Source organism: Sapajus apella, unplaced genomic scaffold (assembly GCF_009761245.1).
Source record: "Sapajus apella isolate SASKATOON/1434 unplaced genomic scaffold, GSC_monkey_1.0 scaffold52, whole genome shotgun sequence".
NCBI classification, from domain to species: Eukaryota; Metazoa; Chordata; class Mammalia; order Primates; family Cebidae; genus Sapajus; species Sapajus apella.
In genome coordinates, this window is record NW_022436992.1 from 14,676,495 (window position 1) to 14,697,664 (window position 21,170).

Sequence of the window (21,170 nt, forward strand, 5' to 3'; positions counted from 1 at the left end):
ATCCCAACACCTTGGGAGGCCAGGGCATGTGGATCACTTGAGGTCAGGAGTGGCCTGGCCAACATGGTGAAACCCTGTCTCCACCAGAAATATAAAAAATTAGCCAGGTGTAGTGGTGCACGCCTGTAATCCCAGCTACTCAGGAGGCTGAGGCAGAGGAATCACTTGAACCCGAAAGGCAGAGGTTGCAGTGGGCCAAGATCATGCCACTGCATTTCAGCCTGGGTGACAGAGTAAGACTCCATCTCAAAAAAATAAATATATAAATAAAAATAATAATAATGAAAAAAAGACTGAGCCAGGTGCGGTGGCTCATGCCTGTAATCCCAGCACTTTAAGAGGCCAAGACTGGTGGATCACTTGAGGCCAGGAGTTCAAGATCAGCCTGGTCAACATGGTGAAACCCCGTCTCTACCAAAAAATACAAAAAATAGCTGGGTGTGGTGGCACATGCCTGTAGTTCCAGCTACTCGTGAGGCTATGGTGGGAGAAGTGCTTGAACCTGGGAGGCAGAGGCTGCAGGGAGCTGAGATTGAGCCATTGCACTTTAGCCTGGGCTACAGAGTGAGACTGTCTCAACAAAACAAAACAAAACAAAACAAACAAACAAACAAAAAAACAGGCTGGGCACGTTGGCTCATGCCTGTAATCCAAGCACTGTGGGAGGTCACGGTGGGTGCATCACCTAAGGTCAGGAGTTCGAGACCAACCTGACCAATATGGTGAGACCCTGCCTCTAGTTAAAAAAAAAAAAAAAAAAAAAAAAAAGCTGGGTGTGGTGGTACGTGCCTGTAAGCCCAACTACTAGGGAGGCTGAGGCAGGAGAATCACTTGAACCCGGGAGGTAGAGGTTGCAGTGATCTGAGATTGCACCATTGCACTCCAACCAACCTGGGCAATAAGAGTGAAAACTGTCTCAAACAAACAAAAAAACAGCAAATAAGAATTACCGAAAAAAAAGACTGGCTATGCAGTTATTTTTCTGGTTACGGAAAAAAAATGCTGCAGACATTTATAGGAATAAATTATTGATCAATCCAAACACTCACCATGAAGTAATCTTCTAAGTCTGAAGGACTCTTAAAGTTATGAATTATTACAGAAACATCGAGCTCCTAAGTTGCCATAACCTGTCTTCACATTGTTTGGGGTGAAGGTGAGGACAAAAAAGAGAAGGTGGGCTCTCTGGGTCTATCACAAGAGATATAACTCGTAAGCGGCATTCTTTCTAATGTGGTCATGGAATGCTTCTGCCACATCTGTTGTAATGGGTGACAGCACCTGTAGAACTGACACTTGGATGGATGTCAGGAAGCCATCAACAAGCAGTTAACAAAGCACCCACTGTGTGCCTGTGTGCCTACAACTAGGCCTGTTTCTATGGGCAAGTATAAAAATAAGGAGATACACACAGGTCCTGCCTCCAAAAGCATAAAATAGTATTTTAAACATGTTTTTGTTTCTTATTTCAAAATTAGAAATTCTAAGTACTATGTAGATGTTAACCAAAAGTCCTTTCTTGGGTTTGTATCCTTTCCAGGAAAGGCAGGTTAATATGGGCTTTGTCACAACTGGCAGATACTGTTGATAAATGACATACTCAAACACAAAACTCCAGCAATATAGTGATTTGTAGCTGCCAAAACTGTTTCTGCAAACCACATTAAACCACATCAAGCTTAGGGAAAAGGTATTATGTAAATGCTAAAGAGTAACACCTAAGAAGAAAATAGCTTTGAACCCTCAAGCTGTTTGGTTATATATGTCAAAGGATAGATTTCCTAAACTAAGTCTTATTTAAACTAGTTTACAAATGCTTATATATTCTACTGGACTTAATTTTGAACATAATATCATCAAGTAGTGCCAGACCATTTTTGAAAAGATAATTTGTGAAATTAACAGAAAGCTCAATTACTGAAGCTTGTGGGGAGGGGGACCCTATCAGTGGACCGAATGACTGCAGACCACCCCGCCAAGGTACAGCCTTCAGCACAGTCCAGCCCTCCAAAAACATCAGGGAAAACATCTCCACTACAGATTCTATGTCATGCAAATGGAAAGATTGTCACAGCCTCTCTAAGATCTCATATCCTGGTCCCTAGAAGCTTCCTAACTTCTAGTGGTCATTAACTAAAGAAACATAATACCTTTATTGACTAAGTGGTCACTCAGAAAGACCTCAATGTGACATGTCTGAAGAAATACATATTACAGACTGGGTGTGAACAGATCTGTTGTTTCTAAGAGCTGGTGGCTCTCATATTGAATGAGCTGGCCACTCTGCCCAAATATGCTATGATTTAAACAAACACATCATGCACTATGAACTGCCATAGCATTTTTAACCCTCCATCAATATGCAACCTGTATAAAATGGGCAGAGAAGTCAGATCTTGGAGAGACACAAGTCTATATAGCTCTAAGGTAGGGAAGTCCTATGTCTTCCTGATATACATTTAAGGAAACTGTTAACTTGATGGGTTAATATTCACTTGAACAGCTTCTCAGGAAATTCTACTGTTGTGTATTCTGTGCATGTCATCTGAAGCTTTGTAAAATTGCAAACCATACAAACTATATCATGTTATTTTGGAATTTGTACAACTTAATGCATCCTAATGGGAGCATAATGATTATGTTCATTCAAGTTATAAGCAATTTTATATTTACAAATACCTTACAAAAATAATTCATTCTTTACATCAAATATGTGAGCAATCAAAATTAACCCCATTTCATAGATAAGCAACTAGATATTGATATAAATGGCACAGAAATCAATTCAGAACAAAAATATGAATTTATTCTCTTTAAACTTCCAGCCCTTGTAAAGCCTTCCTACTTCTCTCTAATTAATTCAGCAGAGTGGTTTAGCTAAAAGTTCACACAGGATTTCTTTACTACCCAACTGTTCTTCCACTCTTAAAATAAGTAGGAGGAACACTACTATTCAAAGTTCCATGGCTAAAGGATTAACAGAAACCTAAGCACACATCATTTCACAATTAGGCTCTTTCAGTTGCAGCCTAATTTGGGAGTTTGAAACATTCAGCTGGGAAATACAGAGGTTGCAGATAGAAACAGACCCAATTTTTGAAATAGAGTTTGGAATCACACCAACATTTGATTTGTTTTTAAGGTTCACAATGAAAGCTTAACAAAGATATGGGAAAGTAGTTGCTGAATCTAAATTCTCATGATCTTCTGTGTGTTCCATTTCAGCCCTCTGATAGATCCACTCTATTAATCATCAAAGTAAACAGGTATAGAATTTTCATCACAAACAGTATGAATAGTTAAGTTACATCTCCATGGATGTGCCTATCCAGACTCTTAAGACTCAAGTTATTTCTGTTATTTCTAAATGTGTGGCTTCTAACAATAGGAACATAACTTTCTTGTCCATCTAACAGTGAAATTCAAATCACATGGATTCTAAAAACACGACTCACCTTTAAGAAGAGCTATTTATTAGGGGAAAATGGCTGCTTATTCAATTTGTATGAGAAAATGGGAAAAAATAATATTAAAATAAACTATGTTTACTGGGTATGACAGAATATCCCATAAACTAATGCTATCACAATAAAAATGCTGTAAAATAAATAAAAATCGTTATTTTAAACATAAACACTTTCATATAAAATATATTGTCAAATTTGAAACTAAGTTCAAACTTTTTTGTAAAATAGCCTCTAGGACAATAGTTGAGATAAGAGGGACTCAGAATACTGAATAAAGGAACATTACATAATTTGCATTAGTAACTTTTAAATCTTACTTTTTAATAAATTTTGGAATATCTTTTTTAGTTGTAAAAAAGATACTCTGTTAAGAGTTTGGATTCTATTTTGATCTTTAACAAGCCAAATTCTCTTATGCTTAAAATGTATGATGCTTAAAATGTAAATATCATTACTTGACACAGTAACTATAAACTACATGAATAAATTAAAGATTTGCTAAAAATTTCATTTACTAAAATCAGCCATTTTTCTGATTTTATCCTGACAAAAGAGTAAATTACACTTTGGGGTATATATATATATATATATATATATACACACACACACACACACACACACACATATATATATATACATATATTTTCTGTCAGTTTAATCCATTTTATTGACTTCTCAATTAACAACAAAATTCATTTGGAGAGTAAATTAGAAAATACTTTGTATGGTGGCTTTAAATTACATTTTGAAGCCAAAAATGTTATCCAGAGTCATTTCAGACAGCAAATGTATCCGAAGTACAAACAGTAAAACTTCACATTCCCTTCAGTAACTCTCCTTCCACTTAGAACACAACGAACTTAAGTAGGCAGAGTTCTTGTTCACTTAACCACAACCCCATTTTAGCACAGAACTGAAGCAGAAAGAATTGAAGAAGTGATTAGAAAGGATATGCATTATTAATAAACCATATGCTATCTGAGTGTTAGGTTCCCATGAAATATTTTACTGTATATTAAAAAAAAAAAAATCACTTCTCAAGGGCAGCTGTTTTCATTCAAGGACTGATTTCATCACTTACTTTCACTGTCTTTTATAGTGAAATGGTCCTTTTCAAGTTATTAATATGTATTGGAGTTGTTACCAGCACTGTTCTACACTTCCAGTTCAGAATATGAGTAGCAGTGTAATACTTAGTTTCAGTTATAAATTATGTATGTATAAAACAAAGAGTTGCCATTATTTATATATTGCAATAAATACACAAGAATGAATACACGTTATTTTTCATAAAATACAGTTTCTAATCAGTTTAGGAGATTTCCACACTATGAAGACATTAAATACTTAAAACACCAGGTAATCAATCCCCTCTGTTACAGAATGCCAGCCAAGTGAGATCTGAAAGAGATTCTTTATTGATAGCCAAATGCTGTTGACTATGCTTGCAATCTCTGTGTTTTCTTGCTATTTAAGAAAAAATACAGAACCTAGACATTTAAAACATTATCCATGTAATAATCACTACAGACTCTCACTGGATCTTTAAAAATTTTGTTAAAAATTGCCAAAGTCATGATGAACACAATTATTGCAGCTATTGAAAAAGCAATAAAAACTATGCTGCTAAAGACAAAAACACTGACATACATAAACATCACAATGTAACACAGCAGTAACTAATTGCTACTTCATATGAAAAATTAAATTTAAAAAGTTATGCTAGAGAACTTGGAAATTTTTCACTTTAGCAAAATGTTCTGTTTATATACCTCCAACTTCTATAATACAGTATACAATAAAATACTTTAAAAAGATATGACATTCAAATGCTTCATTTACACAAATAATATTGCCAATACTAATAAAAGTGATACCCTTAAACATGAACTGCTCTGCTAACTGTGATTTTAAAATGTTTTCTTTACTGGATTTTACATTTTAATTAGCAGTTAGTATTACATATTAATCAGTTCTGTGCTGACAAATAGAGAGATCCTAGTCAAAATACTGTTTCTCAAAAGTAATGTACATCATATTGCTTGAAACTAAACAACCATATAAAAAGTGGCAATCATTTATCTAAACATTGATTATGAAAGACAACTGGCATATATTCAAGCAGAGTGTGAGTTCATGATGGTTTATTTACAATAAAAGTACTTTTACTGAAACTAACATAAGTTTTTAGGTCAATTACTACAGTCTCTTAAAGTTATAAAAATATCATATAAAATACCACAGGCTTTAGAGGCTATAACTTCATGTGGTTCTGATACTAGCAGCTGAAAAGTGTTTATAATTTAAAAATAAATAAACTATAGAGGTAAACCAGTTACAAAACAGCAGAGGACTGAGATAGTCACAAGAGTGAAAGGAACTGCTTAATTACACAATAACTAACAAAATGGTGAAGCGGTTGGATCAAAAGTTTTAAAAACCTCTTTCAGAGATTTGTCATCTGTTTCTCTACCGGAATCATTATCTGGGGTGGGGCTCCCCTGTCCTGGCTGCCTTGCCTGCCTTGCATCACTGTACTGGGGCCTAATTAAGCCTGTTAATGCCTGAATAGGAAGGCTGTGCACTGCTGGGACCTGAACCTTACCAGAACTCCTGGGAACATCTGCCTGTGGGTCAGCTGGCCCGTCAAGAGGGACTTCCACATTTGGAGTTGTTTTCTGTGGCAGGATAGCTTCTCCAGGAGAAGACTCATTTTTGTCACTACTTTTTAAGCCACCACTTTTTTTCTGGTTCTTTGAGTTTTCTCCTAAAGAAACTGTTGCAAGCTCTGCTGTGGACGATGAACCATGATCCCTAGGGTCATACAAACTAATACCACTAAGAACTGAAGTTGGAGTTCCCAGTGGAAGGCCAGCTGAGGAAGAGAGTTTAGGGGCATATGGAGGCAGAGCCCCGGAACCAGAATTGCTAGTTCCTGCCCCTGAGGGCTGTGATGAACCAGGGTTTGATCTGGCTAAGTGAGGGGTACCCTTTGATGTATGTGAATCCTTCATAACTACTTGATGAGACTCTGTATTGGGCAGTCTGTGAAGCCTAGGATCAAAATTTTTTTGTAGCCTAGGATCTCCTAATTTACTTCCTGAACTGTGTGAGTCTCCAAATTGTTCTAGGTAGCCTTCTCTGTTTGTTGTATTAATTTTGGCTTTGGCTGCTAATTTTGGATCAGTGGACACTGTATTTTGATGAAGATCACTTTTTGTATTCCATAACCTATTTAGCCTCTGGTCAGCTATAAGTGGGGGCAGAGGTAAATTGATTGAAGACACTGGATCAGGTTTAGGTAAAGGTACTGGAAGTAAGTCTTCCGGAGCCCACACAATGTGTTTTGCAAAATTGGGTTTGGTTAGAATAATGTCCATCTTAATGTGACTGAACTGTCTCAATTGTGACCTTGGATCCTGGAGCATTATGCCAGGTGAGGCATCCAAAGGTATTAAGAAAGCTTTTTCTCTCAGTTCTCTCTCTGTATCTTCATCATCATCATCACCTTTTTTGTGTTTAACATTAGTGCCAGCATTTGCATGATGCACATCAAACTTTGCTCCACCAACAGAAGAGCCTACGTGACCACTTCCATTCCCTCTTAATTTCCTGGGATCCCACGCAAGCCTAAGATCCAGTGGGGCAGACTCAGAAGGCTTTCTGATGTCTTGCCTTGGGATAGTCCTAAGTCTAGGGTCAACCACTTGGTTTCCTTTACTTTTCTCTTTAGCAAGTCTTGGATCAGTAGGAGGACTGAGTTCTGTGGAAGGTTGTTGCTGATTTCTTAAAGTTTCTGTTTGTTTCTGTAATGTTTTCAGTATTGACTTGACACTGCTTCCTTCTTCCTCTTCACTACTGGAATACCAGTTAACTGTATCATCTAAATGTAGACAAAAACTTATTATAAAGAATGAAGCATTTATATGTAGCCTTAATTAATATTAAAAAACACATACTATTTCTGAGATAAGTATAGTCTAACTTCAATAAAATGCATAACAAAAATGACAGACTTCAATACTGCAACAAAATAAGATATGGTAAGAAAACTATCAATTCAGTCATTATACCCTGTAAAGGTATACTAGAATATGCGGGGTGATACTAGAATATGTGTAATGTCCTTCCAGTTAGAGAAAAGGCAGGACCTTTTCCTTCTAACTGGCTCAGATATGTGTGCTGTATGTGTGGTGGATTGTAGGAGAAGGGAAAATGCTCTCAGCATTCTGAAATGTCCTAGATCTCTTCAAATCAAGTATTCCTTAAGCTTCCTAGCTCTGAATTTATCAAGTTTTAGTTCACTGTTAAATGGACTAAAAGGAAAACAAAACACTTAAAGGAATGGTTAAGGTAGCCATCACTACCTTAAGAAACTGAGCAAATAAGGAATGGGGTAGAGACTTTTCATTTATTCTATATTATATGTTTAGATATTTGACCTGTGTGAATATATTAGCTATTCAAACATTAACTTTAAAAATAACAAAACACCCTAAAACTTATATACTTTATGAGAACACTTTTAGTCTTACTCTTAAAGCCTATTTAACTCTAGAGCGTTAGACACAAGTTTACGAAACCTAACTATCATATGTCTTTTCTCTAGCAGAAGGAATTACAAACTGATGTTTCAGAAGGGTGATTCTCCCTCCTCTCCATTAAAATATACACAAGTTGACTCTGAATTGGCCACAAGGTATCTACTGTTCACATTCTTGCCAGACCATAGAGTCTGAACATGGAATACAGATATGCAGATACACTGTATGTGCATATATGTATCTCCATCCTAAAGTGTCTTGGACCAGTAGACTATTCTAGATATTCTCATTTTTACCTTATCTCACTGCTCACTCATGCATGCCTACTACATGAAACTTTAGTGTTACAGGGTTAGTTTGAAAAAGGCAGTGCTTACAAAACAAGCATTGGTATTTAGGGTAGAATGTGGTTTAAAACAGCATATGGTATGTCGCAATTGCAAAGTTTTTCTGATCTCAGTATCAGAAAAAAAACTACTTCTAGGCTGGGCGTGGTGGCTCAAGCCTGTAATCCCAGCACTTTGGGAGGCTGAGGTGGGCAGATCACAAGGTCAAGAGATCAAGACCATCCTAGCCAACATGGTGAAACCCCATCTTCACTAAAAATACAAAAAATTAGCTGGGTGTGGTGGCGTGCACCTGTAGTCACAGCTACCTGGGAGGCTGAGGCAGGAGAATTACTCGAACCTGGAAGGCGGAGGTTGCAGTGAGCCGAGATCGCACCACTGCACTCCAGTCTGGTGCCTGGCGACAGAGCAAGACTCTGTCTCAAAAAACAAAAAAAAAACAAAAACAACAACAACAACAAAAAACTAGACACTAGATCTCTTTTCTTCTCTTTGACATCAAGGAAACCTACAGATGGATTTGTGATTCACTTTTACCTGCTGCACTTATTTTAAGTATTTCTGTGTAGTTCACTCCACATAGTTTGTGTTACTTCTATCCTTACTTTCTTTTCATTCCCACATCAATATATTTTAAAAGCATTATATATATATTATAATTTATAACATATGTTTAAAATAGTTCTCAAATGAGAGTGAATATAGTAATAGAGGGAGAGTAGAAGAATAGAGACAGGCCAGTGGAAAATAGATAAAATATGACAATTAGCAGCTTTTTATCAAAGCAGAGATAAAATGCATAAAAGCATTCAAATCCATAAAAATAAAACAAACAAGTAAACCTAGTTGTGCAAAATATTTCTGTATCAGGACCAACAACTCTCACAGAACATTTCCAATTATATATTATAGTATAAAATTTTATATTATCTAAAAGTTTTAATCTCCTTGTTTATGAACACATAAAACTGTAAGACATTACTGAACAATTACTATTAAATGATTGTTCTTTAACAATCATTTAAAATTGTTAAATTGTTTATAATTTAAATTATACAGGAAATTCACTTACTAGAAATCCTTCATTCTCCTGTGATGTTAGGTAAACAAAGAATTAATAATACCTTCTTTGAAAATGTAACAAAAAATGTTCATAAACATTGAAGCAAGAAACTGAAGAGGACACAGAAAATTGAAAAGATATTCCATGTTCATGGATTGGAAGAATCAATATTGTTAAAATGCCTATACTACCCAAAGCAATCTATAGATTCAATTCAATTCCAATCAAAATGCCTATGACGTTCTTCACAGATATTAAAAAACAATCCTAAAATTTATATGGAACCACAAAGGACTCAGAATAGCCAAGCCTATCCTGAGCAAAAAGAACAAAACTAGAGGAATCACATTATCTGATGTCAAATTATACTATAATTTGATGAGCTATAGTAAGTAAAACAGCATTGTACTGGCATAAAAACAGACACATAAGCTGGGCGTGGTGGCTCACACCTGTAATCCCAGCACTTTGGGAGGCTGACACAGGCAGATAACTTGAGGCCAACACAGGCAGATAACTTGAGGCCAGGCGTTTGAGACCAACCTGGCCGACATGGAAAAACCCTGTCTCTACTAAAAATACAAAAAAATCAGCTGGGCATGGTGGTGTGCACCTGTAGTCCCAAATACTCAGGAGGCACAGACTTGGGAGGCTGGAATTGCTCAAAACCAGGAGATGGAGGTAGTGGTGAACTGAGATTGTACCACTGCACTACAGTCTGTGCAACAGAGTGAGGCCTTGTCTCAAGAAAAAAACAAAACAAAAAAAACCCAAACTAACAACAACAAAAAAGACACATAGACCAATGGAACAGAACAGAGAACCCAGAAACAAACCCATACATCTACAGTGAACTGATTTTCGACAAAGGTGCCAAAAACATACACTGGGGAAAGAACAAACTCTTCAATAAATGGTGCTGGAAAAACTGGATATCCATATGCAGAAGAGTAAAACTACACCCCATCACGCCTGTAAATAAAATTTACAAGCCTATAAAATTTACAACCCTGTGAAATAAAGTTACTATCTGATCTAGCAGTCCCACTGCAAGGTATATACCCAAAAGAAAAAAAATCAGTATATCAAAGAGATATCTGTACTCTCCCATTTATTGCAGCACTATTCATAGTAGCCAAGATTTGGAAGCAACCTAAGTGTCCACCAGCAGACAATGGTCAAGTGCAGTGGCTCACACCTGTGATCCCAGCACTTTGGGATGCTGAGGTTGGCAGATCGCCTGAGGTCAGGAGTTTGAGATCAGCCTGGGCAACATAGTGAAACCCATCTCTACTAAAAATATAAAAATAGGCCAGGCATCTCTCAGCACTTTGGGAGGCCAAGGCGGTTGGATCATAAGGTCAGGAGATGGTGATCATCCTGGCCAACATAGCGAAACCTCGTCTCTGCTAAAAATACAAAAATTAGCTGGGCATGGTGGTGCATGCCTGTAATCCCAGCTACTCAGGCTGCTGAGGCAGGAGAATTATTTGCACCAGGGAGTTGGAGGTTGCAGTGATCCAAGATCAAGCCACTGCACTCCAGCCTGGTGACAAGGTGAGACTCCATCTCAAAAAAAAAAAAAAAAATATTAGCTTGGTGTGGTGGTGCACACTTGTAATCCCAGCTACTCGGGAGGCTGAGGCACAAGAATCACTTGAACCTGGGAGGTGGAGGCTGCAGTGAGCTGAGACTGCACCACTGAACTCCAACCTGGGCAATGTTAGAGACTCTTTTTTTTTTTTTTTGCAACCTTTGCCTCCTGGGTCCTGGTTCAAGCAATTCTCCTGCCTAAGCCACCCATGTAGCTGGGATTACAGGTGCATGCCACCATGCCCAGCTAATTTTTTTGTATTTTTGGTATAGACGGGGTTTTACCATGTTGGCCAGGCTGGTCTTGAACTCCTGACCTCGTGATCCAGCCGCCTCACCCTCCCAAAGTGCTGGGATTACAGGCATGGGCCACTGTGCCTAGCCAAGACTCCATCTTAAAACGAAACAAAACAAAAAAACAGACAATGGATAAAGAAAATGTGGCACATATACACAATGGAGTACTATTCAGCCATAAAAAGAATGAGATCCTGTTAATTTACAACAACAAGGAACTGGAGGTCATTATGTTAAGTGATATAAGCCAGGCACAGAAAGACAAACTTCTCATGTTCTCACTTATTTGGGGGAGCTAAAAATTAAAACAATTGAACTCATGGACATAGAGAGTAGAAGCACGGTTACTAGAGACTGGGAAGGGTAGCTGGCAGATAGGGAGGAAGTGGGGATGGTTAATGTGTACAAAAAGTTAAAAAGAATGAATAAGACCTAGTATTTGATAGCACAACATATAGTCAATAATAATTTAACTGTACATTAAAAAAAACTAAAAGGCTATAACTGGATTGTTTGTAACACAGAGGATAAATGCTTAAGGTGATGGATACTCTATTTACCCTGATGTGATTATTATGCATTGCATGCCTGTATCAAAATATTTCATGCACCCCATAAATATATGTACCCATAAAAAGTAATAATTAAAATATTATAAATATAGATTTTTAAATGTTCATATAATGGCTTGTAGTGTTATATAGTTTTACATAGTTTTTCACAAATGTCATGTTTAAGAGTGGCCAAACATCACTCATAAACAGAACTGGATGCTTTAAACTTTTCTCACCTATTACTGAATTAACTAACTGTTGTATACTTACCAATATCAAAAATAATAAGGTAAACTTAATTTCCATATAATCTTTTTATATTTAAAAATATTTCTTTCTATTATAGCAGGTCCTTAAGTATATAGCCTATGCTGCAAAAACGTCTCTAATAACTGAATCATTTTGAAATTGGGCTAGAATTTAAAATCCTCAAACTGAAAGGTGTCTTTTTCCTGTTCTATTTCTTTTCTTCTTCCTCTTCTTAAAAAAAAAAAAAAAAAAAAAAAAAAAGAGGCCGGGCACGGTGGCTCACACCTGTAATCCTAGCACTTTGGGAGGATGAGGTGGGTGGATCACCTGAGGTCAGGAGTTCAAGACCAGCCTGGCCATCATGGAGAAACCCCATCTTAAAAAAAAAAAAAAAAAATAGCAAAAGGCTTAATTGCTTGCAAGTCTGCACAACCTTAAACTCTAGCTTCAGATCTTTTCATTACTTCAAGTCATACCTTTTGCAATTAATTATTAACACAATTAATGACACTGAAGCCACAATCAATCACAAGAAGATAGTGGCTACAAGATAAATTGGAAATGCAAGAGAGAGCTCATTTTTAATTATTATTATTTTTTTTCAGAGTCTTGCTCTTTTGCCCTGGCTGGAGTGCACTGGTGCGATCTCAGCTCACTGCAACCTCCCCCTCCCAGGTTTAGGCAATTCTGCTGCCTCAGCCTCCTGAGTAGCTGGTACTACAGGCACATGCCAGCACAACTGGCTAATTTTTGTATTTTTAGTAGAGATGGGGTTTCACCATGTTGGACAGGCTGGTCTCAAACTCCTGAACTCAGGTAATCCATGCGCCTTGGTCATTTTTAAATTTTAACCCATCCAAATAGGTAAGATGCTATTAATAACTTATACCACACCTTCTTCCTTGCTTGGAGCCCTATGATGTTGGATGCTGGGTTGTTCTTCATCTTCTTGGTATCTCTGAGTAAGTCTGACAAAAAGAGCTCTTTGTACTGCAGGGAGGAGGCCTGGTACAGGCAGAGAGCCATGGCCTGTCCTGGTGCTGCTGCCATCAGACCCACTTCCATGATTAGGTGAGTCTTGAACAACAGGAGGCTGCTGCTGGGCAAATTCACCAGGCCATATCCCATCTACATGTACAACATGGGAAGAGACAGACATTGAGTGAGCATAAAACTCCACCAGTGTCATAAGAAATAAAAGCTTTCATAATAGGCACACTGGATTATCAAATTACGTCATTTTAAAGTATTTCTAAAAGTTATCTAAAGTCCTATTGTTCCAAAAGTTTGGCAAAGTGAAAACATTTTAACATTTCAGTCTTACCAATTTTACTTAGCATTACTTAAAACATACATTTCTATCATGCTTTTAAGGAAAAATAGGACTGTATTTTAAATTATGAATAAGTTATTTCAAAAAGTAAACTTACCACCAGAGTTATTGGGTGGCTGAAAATTATGTACAGAATGCTGTGCATAGTAATTATCATAAAACTCAGCTGGGTTTTGCAGGGATTCATAATTGGTGTTGAGCTGCATTTCACCAGGACTTTGCTGGTATGATGAACCTGGAGAACAGTGATTCTCTCTGGGTACTTTCATCACATGTCCTGGAAAGCCTGGTGAGTGGTAAGCCCCACCCATGCTTGGTGGTGTCAAAGTTGTGTCTGGTTGAGCAAGTACTCCAGCTTGATTCTGAGGGCCTACGATTTCAGGTGGACCAGGTGGTAAAGGTGGGCTCTGTGGCACCGGTAGACCAGGAGGTCCTGCACATGGGTGATGTCCAGGGGAGCCTGGGTGAATCACAGGACTACTGTGTCCCTGAGACATGTTAGGTCCAGGACCTGGACTTGACCCAGAACTATAGATATGCTGAGGGTGTGGGCTGCTTCCCTGAAATTGTGGTCCTGGTGGTGAGGCACTGTTATAAAACGCTGGTGGCCTGTAGACAAAAATAATATTTCTTAGTTCAAAGAAAAAGAGACGAGAATGTTAACACTTCTAAACAGATATTGGTTAAGTATTTTTTTATATCAGAATAGAATACTGTGTGAAGAAACAATTTGTTCCATAACGTCTATAGGTAGAAACATGAAATAGACCTCTTACTGTCCTTTTAGCCCACCTGCTTACTGTTAGCTGTTATAAAACTTACTTTTTTGAAAAATACAGAAAAGTACAAAGATAAGTAAGAATCACCCCTAATCCCACTACCCAGAGATAAAATTTTTCATTGGTTCTCTTCTACTAGTCCTTTTTTTAAGGCATATATAACCTTTTACAATAAAATTAGAACCTATTATATAAACATAAAACTTTTTATGACAATGTATAATTGGTTATTGTTGACATATAAAAAGACCTTCAGTTTTTGAATGTTGCTCTTCTTTCTTGACATCTTGCTAATTTAATTATTATTTCCAATAGTTTTGTCTGTTGATTCCTTTGGGTTGAGGGAAACTTCCCAAATAATGAGGCTGCCACTTCACTTCTAATCTTTATGTTTTCTCTTTCGCTTATTTCATTGACCAGGATACAATATGTAATATTAGCAAAATAGTGGACATATTTATCTTCTTGACATTAGTAGAAATACTTTTAATGGTTCAAATGAATTGTGGTATTTGCTACAAATTTCTTGCTTCTCATTGGCTGAGACCTCCTTGCTTTCCTGAGTTGTCAGGGCTAAACAAATACTCTACGATGTGACTTAGGGCCCAGATGCACAGACCCTAGGGGACAGGTGGGCTGGAATGGTGGTGTTAGAAAATGAAAATCTGGATCCAGAGGTCTTCCTCGAATAGCCGAAGGAATTGCTCTTCACAAAGAACCAAATATGTGGAGGCCTATTTCCCACAATCTGAAGGGCATTATCAATGACAGTGCAGCCTCATAATCGAGAATGTCAAATCCACCCACCAGGCAGGGTCCTTCAGGATTACTATGCTGAGAGGTTTCAGAATCCATATAAGGATTCCATATGGGAAAGCACTGACGGCAAGTAGCAGAGGGTGGGAATGGAAAACAAAGGGGGAAGCAGCCATCTGCATTGCATGCCCGATATGTACTATCTCTACCCAAGTTTAATTACATGATTAGCTTGTAATATGTCTTAATTTCTTAATGATAGTTTTCAGGAAAAAAATTTTGATGTCATTTTGAAAGTTTTCACTTACTTCCTCCCAATTTTATGTGCTAAATCCACAGTAGGTTTTACAACTATTTCAAAAAGAGATGGAATTTTCCTAAAATCATCAGAGAAATCTGTCTGAAAATCGTCTTCAGGATCAGAAAAGGGAAAATGCTCTGGAGGGGTTGGCAGAAGCCCAACCCCTGGAGGTGGTTTGGGAAGAGGAGTTATGCCACGCTTTCTAAGTTCCTCTAATTCTCTTTCATCTTCATTTATGAGTTCTTCATCAGTATTCAACACCTAAAAATAATTGGCAAAGATTACTATTTCAAAGCGAGCTCTTTTCCTCACATTTAAAACTAGGAAGACTTAAGTTTTATTAGTAGGAAAAATTACATTAAAGTTGAAATGGCCTGGTCACAGTGGCTCACACCTATAATCGCGACACTTTGGAAGGCTGAGGCAGGTGAACCGCTTGAGTTCAAGAGACCAGCCTGAGCAACATGGAGATACCTCTGTCTCTACCCAAAATGCAAACATTAACTGGGCACGGTAATGCCTGCCTCAGGAGATTGAGGTGGGAGGATGGCCCCGGAGCCAGGGTGGGATGCACAGGGCGGGGGGCGGAGGAGGGGGGGAGGGGGTGGTGGTGGCATGGAGCGGGGAAGGAAGAAAGCGGAGCAAAGATGCCCCAACAAAACTTAGCCGGCCAAAAAAAGGAAAACCCGCCAAAAAAAAAAAAAAAAAGAATAGAAAAAAAAAGGAGAGTGAAAGAAAGAAAAAGAGAAAGAAGAAAAAGCAAGCAAAAAAGAGACAGAGAAAGACAGAAAGAGAGAAAGAGAAAGAAAGAAAGAAAAAGTGAGAAAGAGAGAAAGAAAAAACAGTTGAAATCGTTTGGAGAAGCTAACTCTTCATTTTTTATAAACAGAATGAAGTTCAAAAAGGTAAAGAATATTGCTCTAATAGAATAAAATATAAAACAAACCTTCAATTTCTCAGCAGTTTCATAAAATGTGATTTATAAAATGTGATTCAAGTCAAATGTATTTGTGGAGAGATCTAATCAAGGTACAAAAATATTACTCACTTTGTCCAAAAGTTTCTTTGTTTCTTTAGTCAGATCATCATGGGAAAATTTACAGTTGTCCCCCTGGTAACATTTTGCTCCACTATGATAGAATTTGCATGGAAATTCATGTAAATGAAAATATTAAGGAAAACACCAAGTAAAATCAAGTTCTAATTTTTTTTAAACCAAAACCCACAACCGTTAGGCAAAATGGTTAACTTCTAGAGATCTGCTATATAACATTGTACCTCTAGTCAACAATACTGTATTGTATACTTAAAATTTAGTTAAGGTAGTAGAACTCAGGTTAAGTGCTCTTAATACACACACACACACACAACCATAATTCTGCTGAATTAATAAGGCTGTATTATAATACATAATACTGAATCTACTGTAATCACATCAGCTTATTTTTTATTCTATTAAGGTTAGATAATTATACAAAAACATTCAAACAGCTTTTTTCTCTATTAAAACTAAAAAACCACTTTTTTTTTTGAGACAGAGTCTAGCTCTGTCACCTAGGCTGGATTGCAGTGGCACAATCTGGGCTCACTGCAATCTCCGCTTCCCGGGTTCAAGTGATTCAGCCTCCCAAGTAGCTGGGATTACAGGCAGGGGCCACCATGCCTAATTTTTTTTGTATTTTTAGTAGAGATGGGGTTTCACCTTTTTGGTCAGGCTGATCTCAAACTCCTGACCTCAAATGATCCGCCCACCTTGGCCTCTCAAGGTGCTAGGATTACAGGCATGAGCCACGTCACCCGGCCTTGAAAGCTACTTTTTAATGGAAAAAACAAACAAACAAACAAAAAAAACCATTTATAACTACTATAGCAAACACTATTATATTTTAATTATATAAGCTCTGTTACTTTCCACAATGAAATAAAATAGTATGTAAATTTTGTAGCAAGAGCTTACATTTATAGGCCGGGCGTGGTGGCTCACGCCTGTAATCCAAGCACTTTGGAGGCCAAGGCGGGCGAAATCACCTGAGGTCGGGAGTTCAAGACCAGCCTGACCAACATAGTGAAACCCTGTCTTAAAAAAGAAAAAAAAAAAAAAAACTGCCGGGCGCAGTAGCTCAAGCCTGTAATCCCAGCACTTTGGGAGGCCGAGGCGGGTGGATCACGAGGTCAAGAGATCGAGACCATCCTGGTCAACATGGTGAAACCCTGTCTCTACTAAAAATACAAAAAATTAGCTGGGCATGGTGGCACGTGCCTGTAATCCCAGCTACTCAGGAGGCTGAGGCAGGAGAATTACCTGAACCCAGGAGGCGGAGGTTGCGGTGAGCCGAGATCGTGCCACTGCACTCCAGCCTGGGTAACAAGAGTGAAACTCCGTCTCAAAAAAAAAAAAAAAGACTTATATTTACAAAGAAAATTAAGAGGCTTAATATGTTATGTTAAAGGCAAATATTCCAGTAATAAACTACAGACTAATCTTAAGATTTTGGAGAAAAAGTTGTAAAGAAAATACTAAATCTAGAAGTATAGTGAAAAATATACCACTCTCAGGTGGTTTGTGTTCAGGGAACAGCCGAATGTGTTTAGGAAATTTATTACTGTAAACACTGATGAGGTCAAAAAAAATCCTATGATCATTTTGGCAGATGCAAAAGGAAAACGATAAAATTCAAAATTCTTTTTAGATTTAAAATCCTCTTAGTAAAAGTATACTTTGATTGTTAAAAACCTACTTTAAACCTGCAGCCACAAGCTAAAACAAAAAGGCATTATCATTAAAACATGTTTATGTCTGCCACAATCGCTACTATTTAGTATTTCTGAAAATGTAGCCAATACAATTAAAATTAAAGGTATAAATATTGTAAACGAAGTAAAATTATTATTTACAAACAGCATGACTATGTAACAAAAACTCCGTTAAGAATAGACTGAAAGCTTTCGGATACAGAATTCAATAAAGTATTTGTCTTCTAAAGAAATATGTCAAATCCAAAAAAAATTATTTTTCTTGAATAGGACAAATTTATTACAACATCTTGTTTTTATTTTTATTTGCCAAATCACTTCTCACCTGAGAATATTACAACATTTTTTATAAAGAAGGAAGGCATATATGCCTTACCAAATATCAAACATATTCTTACAGAGGGGAATAATCAAATAACACAATAGATAATAGTAGTATGGAAGCAGAACTGTGTAAAAATGAGAATTTAGGGTCTGGAAAAAATGCAATTTTAAATCAGTAAAGATGAGACAATGAGTTAATCATCTGGAAAAAAAATTAGGTCCCTATAACACATAGTATATTAAAATACAGTCCATATGAATTAATGTAAATGTTAAATTTAAAAGTACAATATTCACAATCATTATAGATTTATGTAAAAAATTATGTGTATAAACATATACATATCCATTCATACATACATACCATAGCATAGAAAAAGTCTGAAAGGCTTTATGCCATACCGTAAACATGGTTATCTCTATAGGATGACATTACGTAGGATTGTTTTTCAAGTTTGTTTGAAGGTTATTCACCATACCAAAGCAGAGAGAATAATAAAATGAACTCCCTCTCATGCTGACCTCATAGGTTCAACAACTTTCATCATTTGCTGTAAATATTTCCATACCTATTTTGAACAGATAAGGGATACTGTTTCTTTCCTTTTTTTTGTTTTGTTTTTGAGATGGAGTCTTGCTCTGTCCCCCAGGCTGGAGTGCAGTGGCACCATCTTAGCTCACTGCAACCTCCATCTCCCAGGTTCAAGTGATTCTCCTGCCTCAGCCTCCCAAGTAGCTGGGATTACAGGCACACACCACCACACCCAGCTTATTTTTGTATTTTTAGTAGAGATGGGGTTTCACCATGTTGGCCAGGCAGGTCTCAAACTCCTGACCTCAGGTGATCCACCCGCCTTGGCCTCCCAAAGTGCTGGGATTACAGGCATGAGTCACTGTAGCTGAACCCTTTCCTCTTAAAATTAGTTTTTACAGAGATGGGGGTGGGAGGGGTGTCTCACTATATTACCCAGTATGGTCTCGAAATCCTGGCCTCAAGCAATCCTCTCACTTCGGCGTCCCAGTGTTAGGATTACAAATGTGAGCTGCCATGTCTGGCCAGGAATACTTTTTCTTACCAATCACGACTTCATTATCAACCTGACAAAATTAATGTGTTAATTTCAACTAGTACCCAGTCAATATACAAATTTTCCAGACTTTTAAAAAACGTTTTTATAATTCCTTTATTCAGATCAGGACACAAAGATGATTCACAAATTGAAACTAATTAATATACCTCTCAAGTTACTTTTATTGATCTGGAGAAGTTCCCCTTTCCCTTTTATTTTTGTATTATTTGTTAATTTTAATATTTTAATTTTAATTGTTAATTTTTATAGATGGTATTTGAATACTCTCTACTGTATCATAACAAAAGGCATTTAGGCCGGGCGCGGTGGCTCAAGCCTGTAATCCCAGCACTTTGGGAGGCCGAGGCGGGTGGATCATGAGGTCAAGAGATCGAGGCCATCCTGGTCAACACAGTGAAACCCCATCTCTACTAAAAATACAAAAAACATTAGCTGGGCATGGTGGCGCGTGCCTGTAATCCCAGCTACTCAGGAGGTTGAGGCAGGAGAATTGCCTGAACCCAGGAGGCGGAGGTTGCGGTGAGCCGAGGTCGCGCCATTGCACTCCAGCCTGGGTAACAAGAGCGAAACTCCGTCTCAAAAAAAAAAAAAAAAGGCATTTAATATCTGGTTGTTTCTTTTTAGTGATGTTAAGACTGATCAGTTCTTTCAGATGTTGTCAACTTCATCCATCAATTGTAAAATTACTAATTAATTTTTCACCTCATGATTTTAGAAGCCATCAGTAATCACTGCCCAGGTCTATTGGTAAGAATTGGCAAAACATGAGATTGCTGGGTTAAAGGGTAAATGCATGTGTAATTTTGCCAGATACTGCCAAGCTCTCCTCCACAGAAATGCACCATTTTGACATTGCCAGCAACAAGGTATGAATGTATCTATTTTCTCACATCCTTACTAACAAACTTTGCTGTCATGGTTTTTTTTATTTTTGCAAACCTGACACAGCTGCAAATGTTATCTCAATGTAACTTAAATTACATTCACTTATTAGGAATATTGAACATCTTTCTATATGTTTTGGGACTATCTACATTTCCCTTTCCGGAATTATCTGTATCTCTTGCCTCATTTTTCTTCTCAATGTTTAGAAACTAATATATTAAGGGTATTACCTCTTCCTAAGTGATATAAATTACACATAATCTTTCCCGCTTTATTATCTTTTTGTTTAGCTCATGTTATATGTATTTGTTCTGCAACTGTAAGCTTTTTCATGGAGTCAAAATTTCAAACTATTTCCTTTTTCCCTCTGGATTTTGAGACACAGGAAATTTTTCTGTTCTCCTGAGTTATAAAGGAATTCATCATGTATTCCTCTGGTAATTGCATAGTTCAATTTTCTAACATTTAGATCTGTGATAACAGGCATTTTTCATTTTCCATTTTATTCACTTTCTTTTTTTCACATTTTTTGAACATGCCATCAGAATTTAAAAAATCTATCTGGAAAAATAAACGTGAAAATCTACCAAATATCACAGTGTGCTGTTGTGGCAGAAATAATCACAGCAAAGCAACACTGACATGAGGGTGAACAAATCTATGGAGCCAAACACGAAGTCCAGAAAAAAATCCATATATATAAACATTTTGTTTCTGATAGTTTCAATTCCATGGGGGAAAACTTCATTAGTAATAAGTGGTAGTGAGGAACCTGATAGATATTTGAGGGGAAATTAACATGAAAAATTGCAGAATACATTTTTTTAAAAAAG

At 37.2% G+C, this 21,170-nt stretch overlaps 1 protein-coding gene across 1 annotated transcript in view; it reads right to left on the reverse strand.

The window, feature by feature from the left end:
* Positions 1-2,784: 2,784 nt before the first annotated feature.
* The window catches only part of ZC3H6 (zinc finger CCCH-type containing 6), a 62,511-nt gene continuing 44,125 nt past the window's right edge, over positions 2,785-21,170 (reverse strand). Inside the window, exons 8-12 of the mRNA XM_032243678.1 lie at positions 16,332-16,441; positions 15,291-15,544; positions 13,545-14,056; positions 13,009-13,242; positions 2,785-7,350 (exon numbers count right to left, since the gene is read on the reverse strand). Of these exons, the coding sequence (XP_032099569.1) occupies positions 5,867-7,350; positions 13,009-13,242; positions 13,545-14,056; positions 15,291-15,544; positions 16,332-16,441 (2,594 nt within the window). The 3' untranslated portion in view covers positions 2,785-5,866. The remainder of the gene's footprint in view (positions 7,351-13,008; positions 13,243-13,544; positions 14,057-15,290; positions 15,545-16,331; positions 16,442-21,170) is intronic.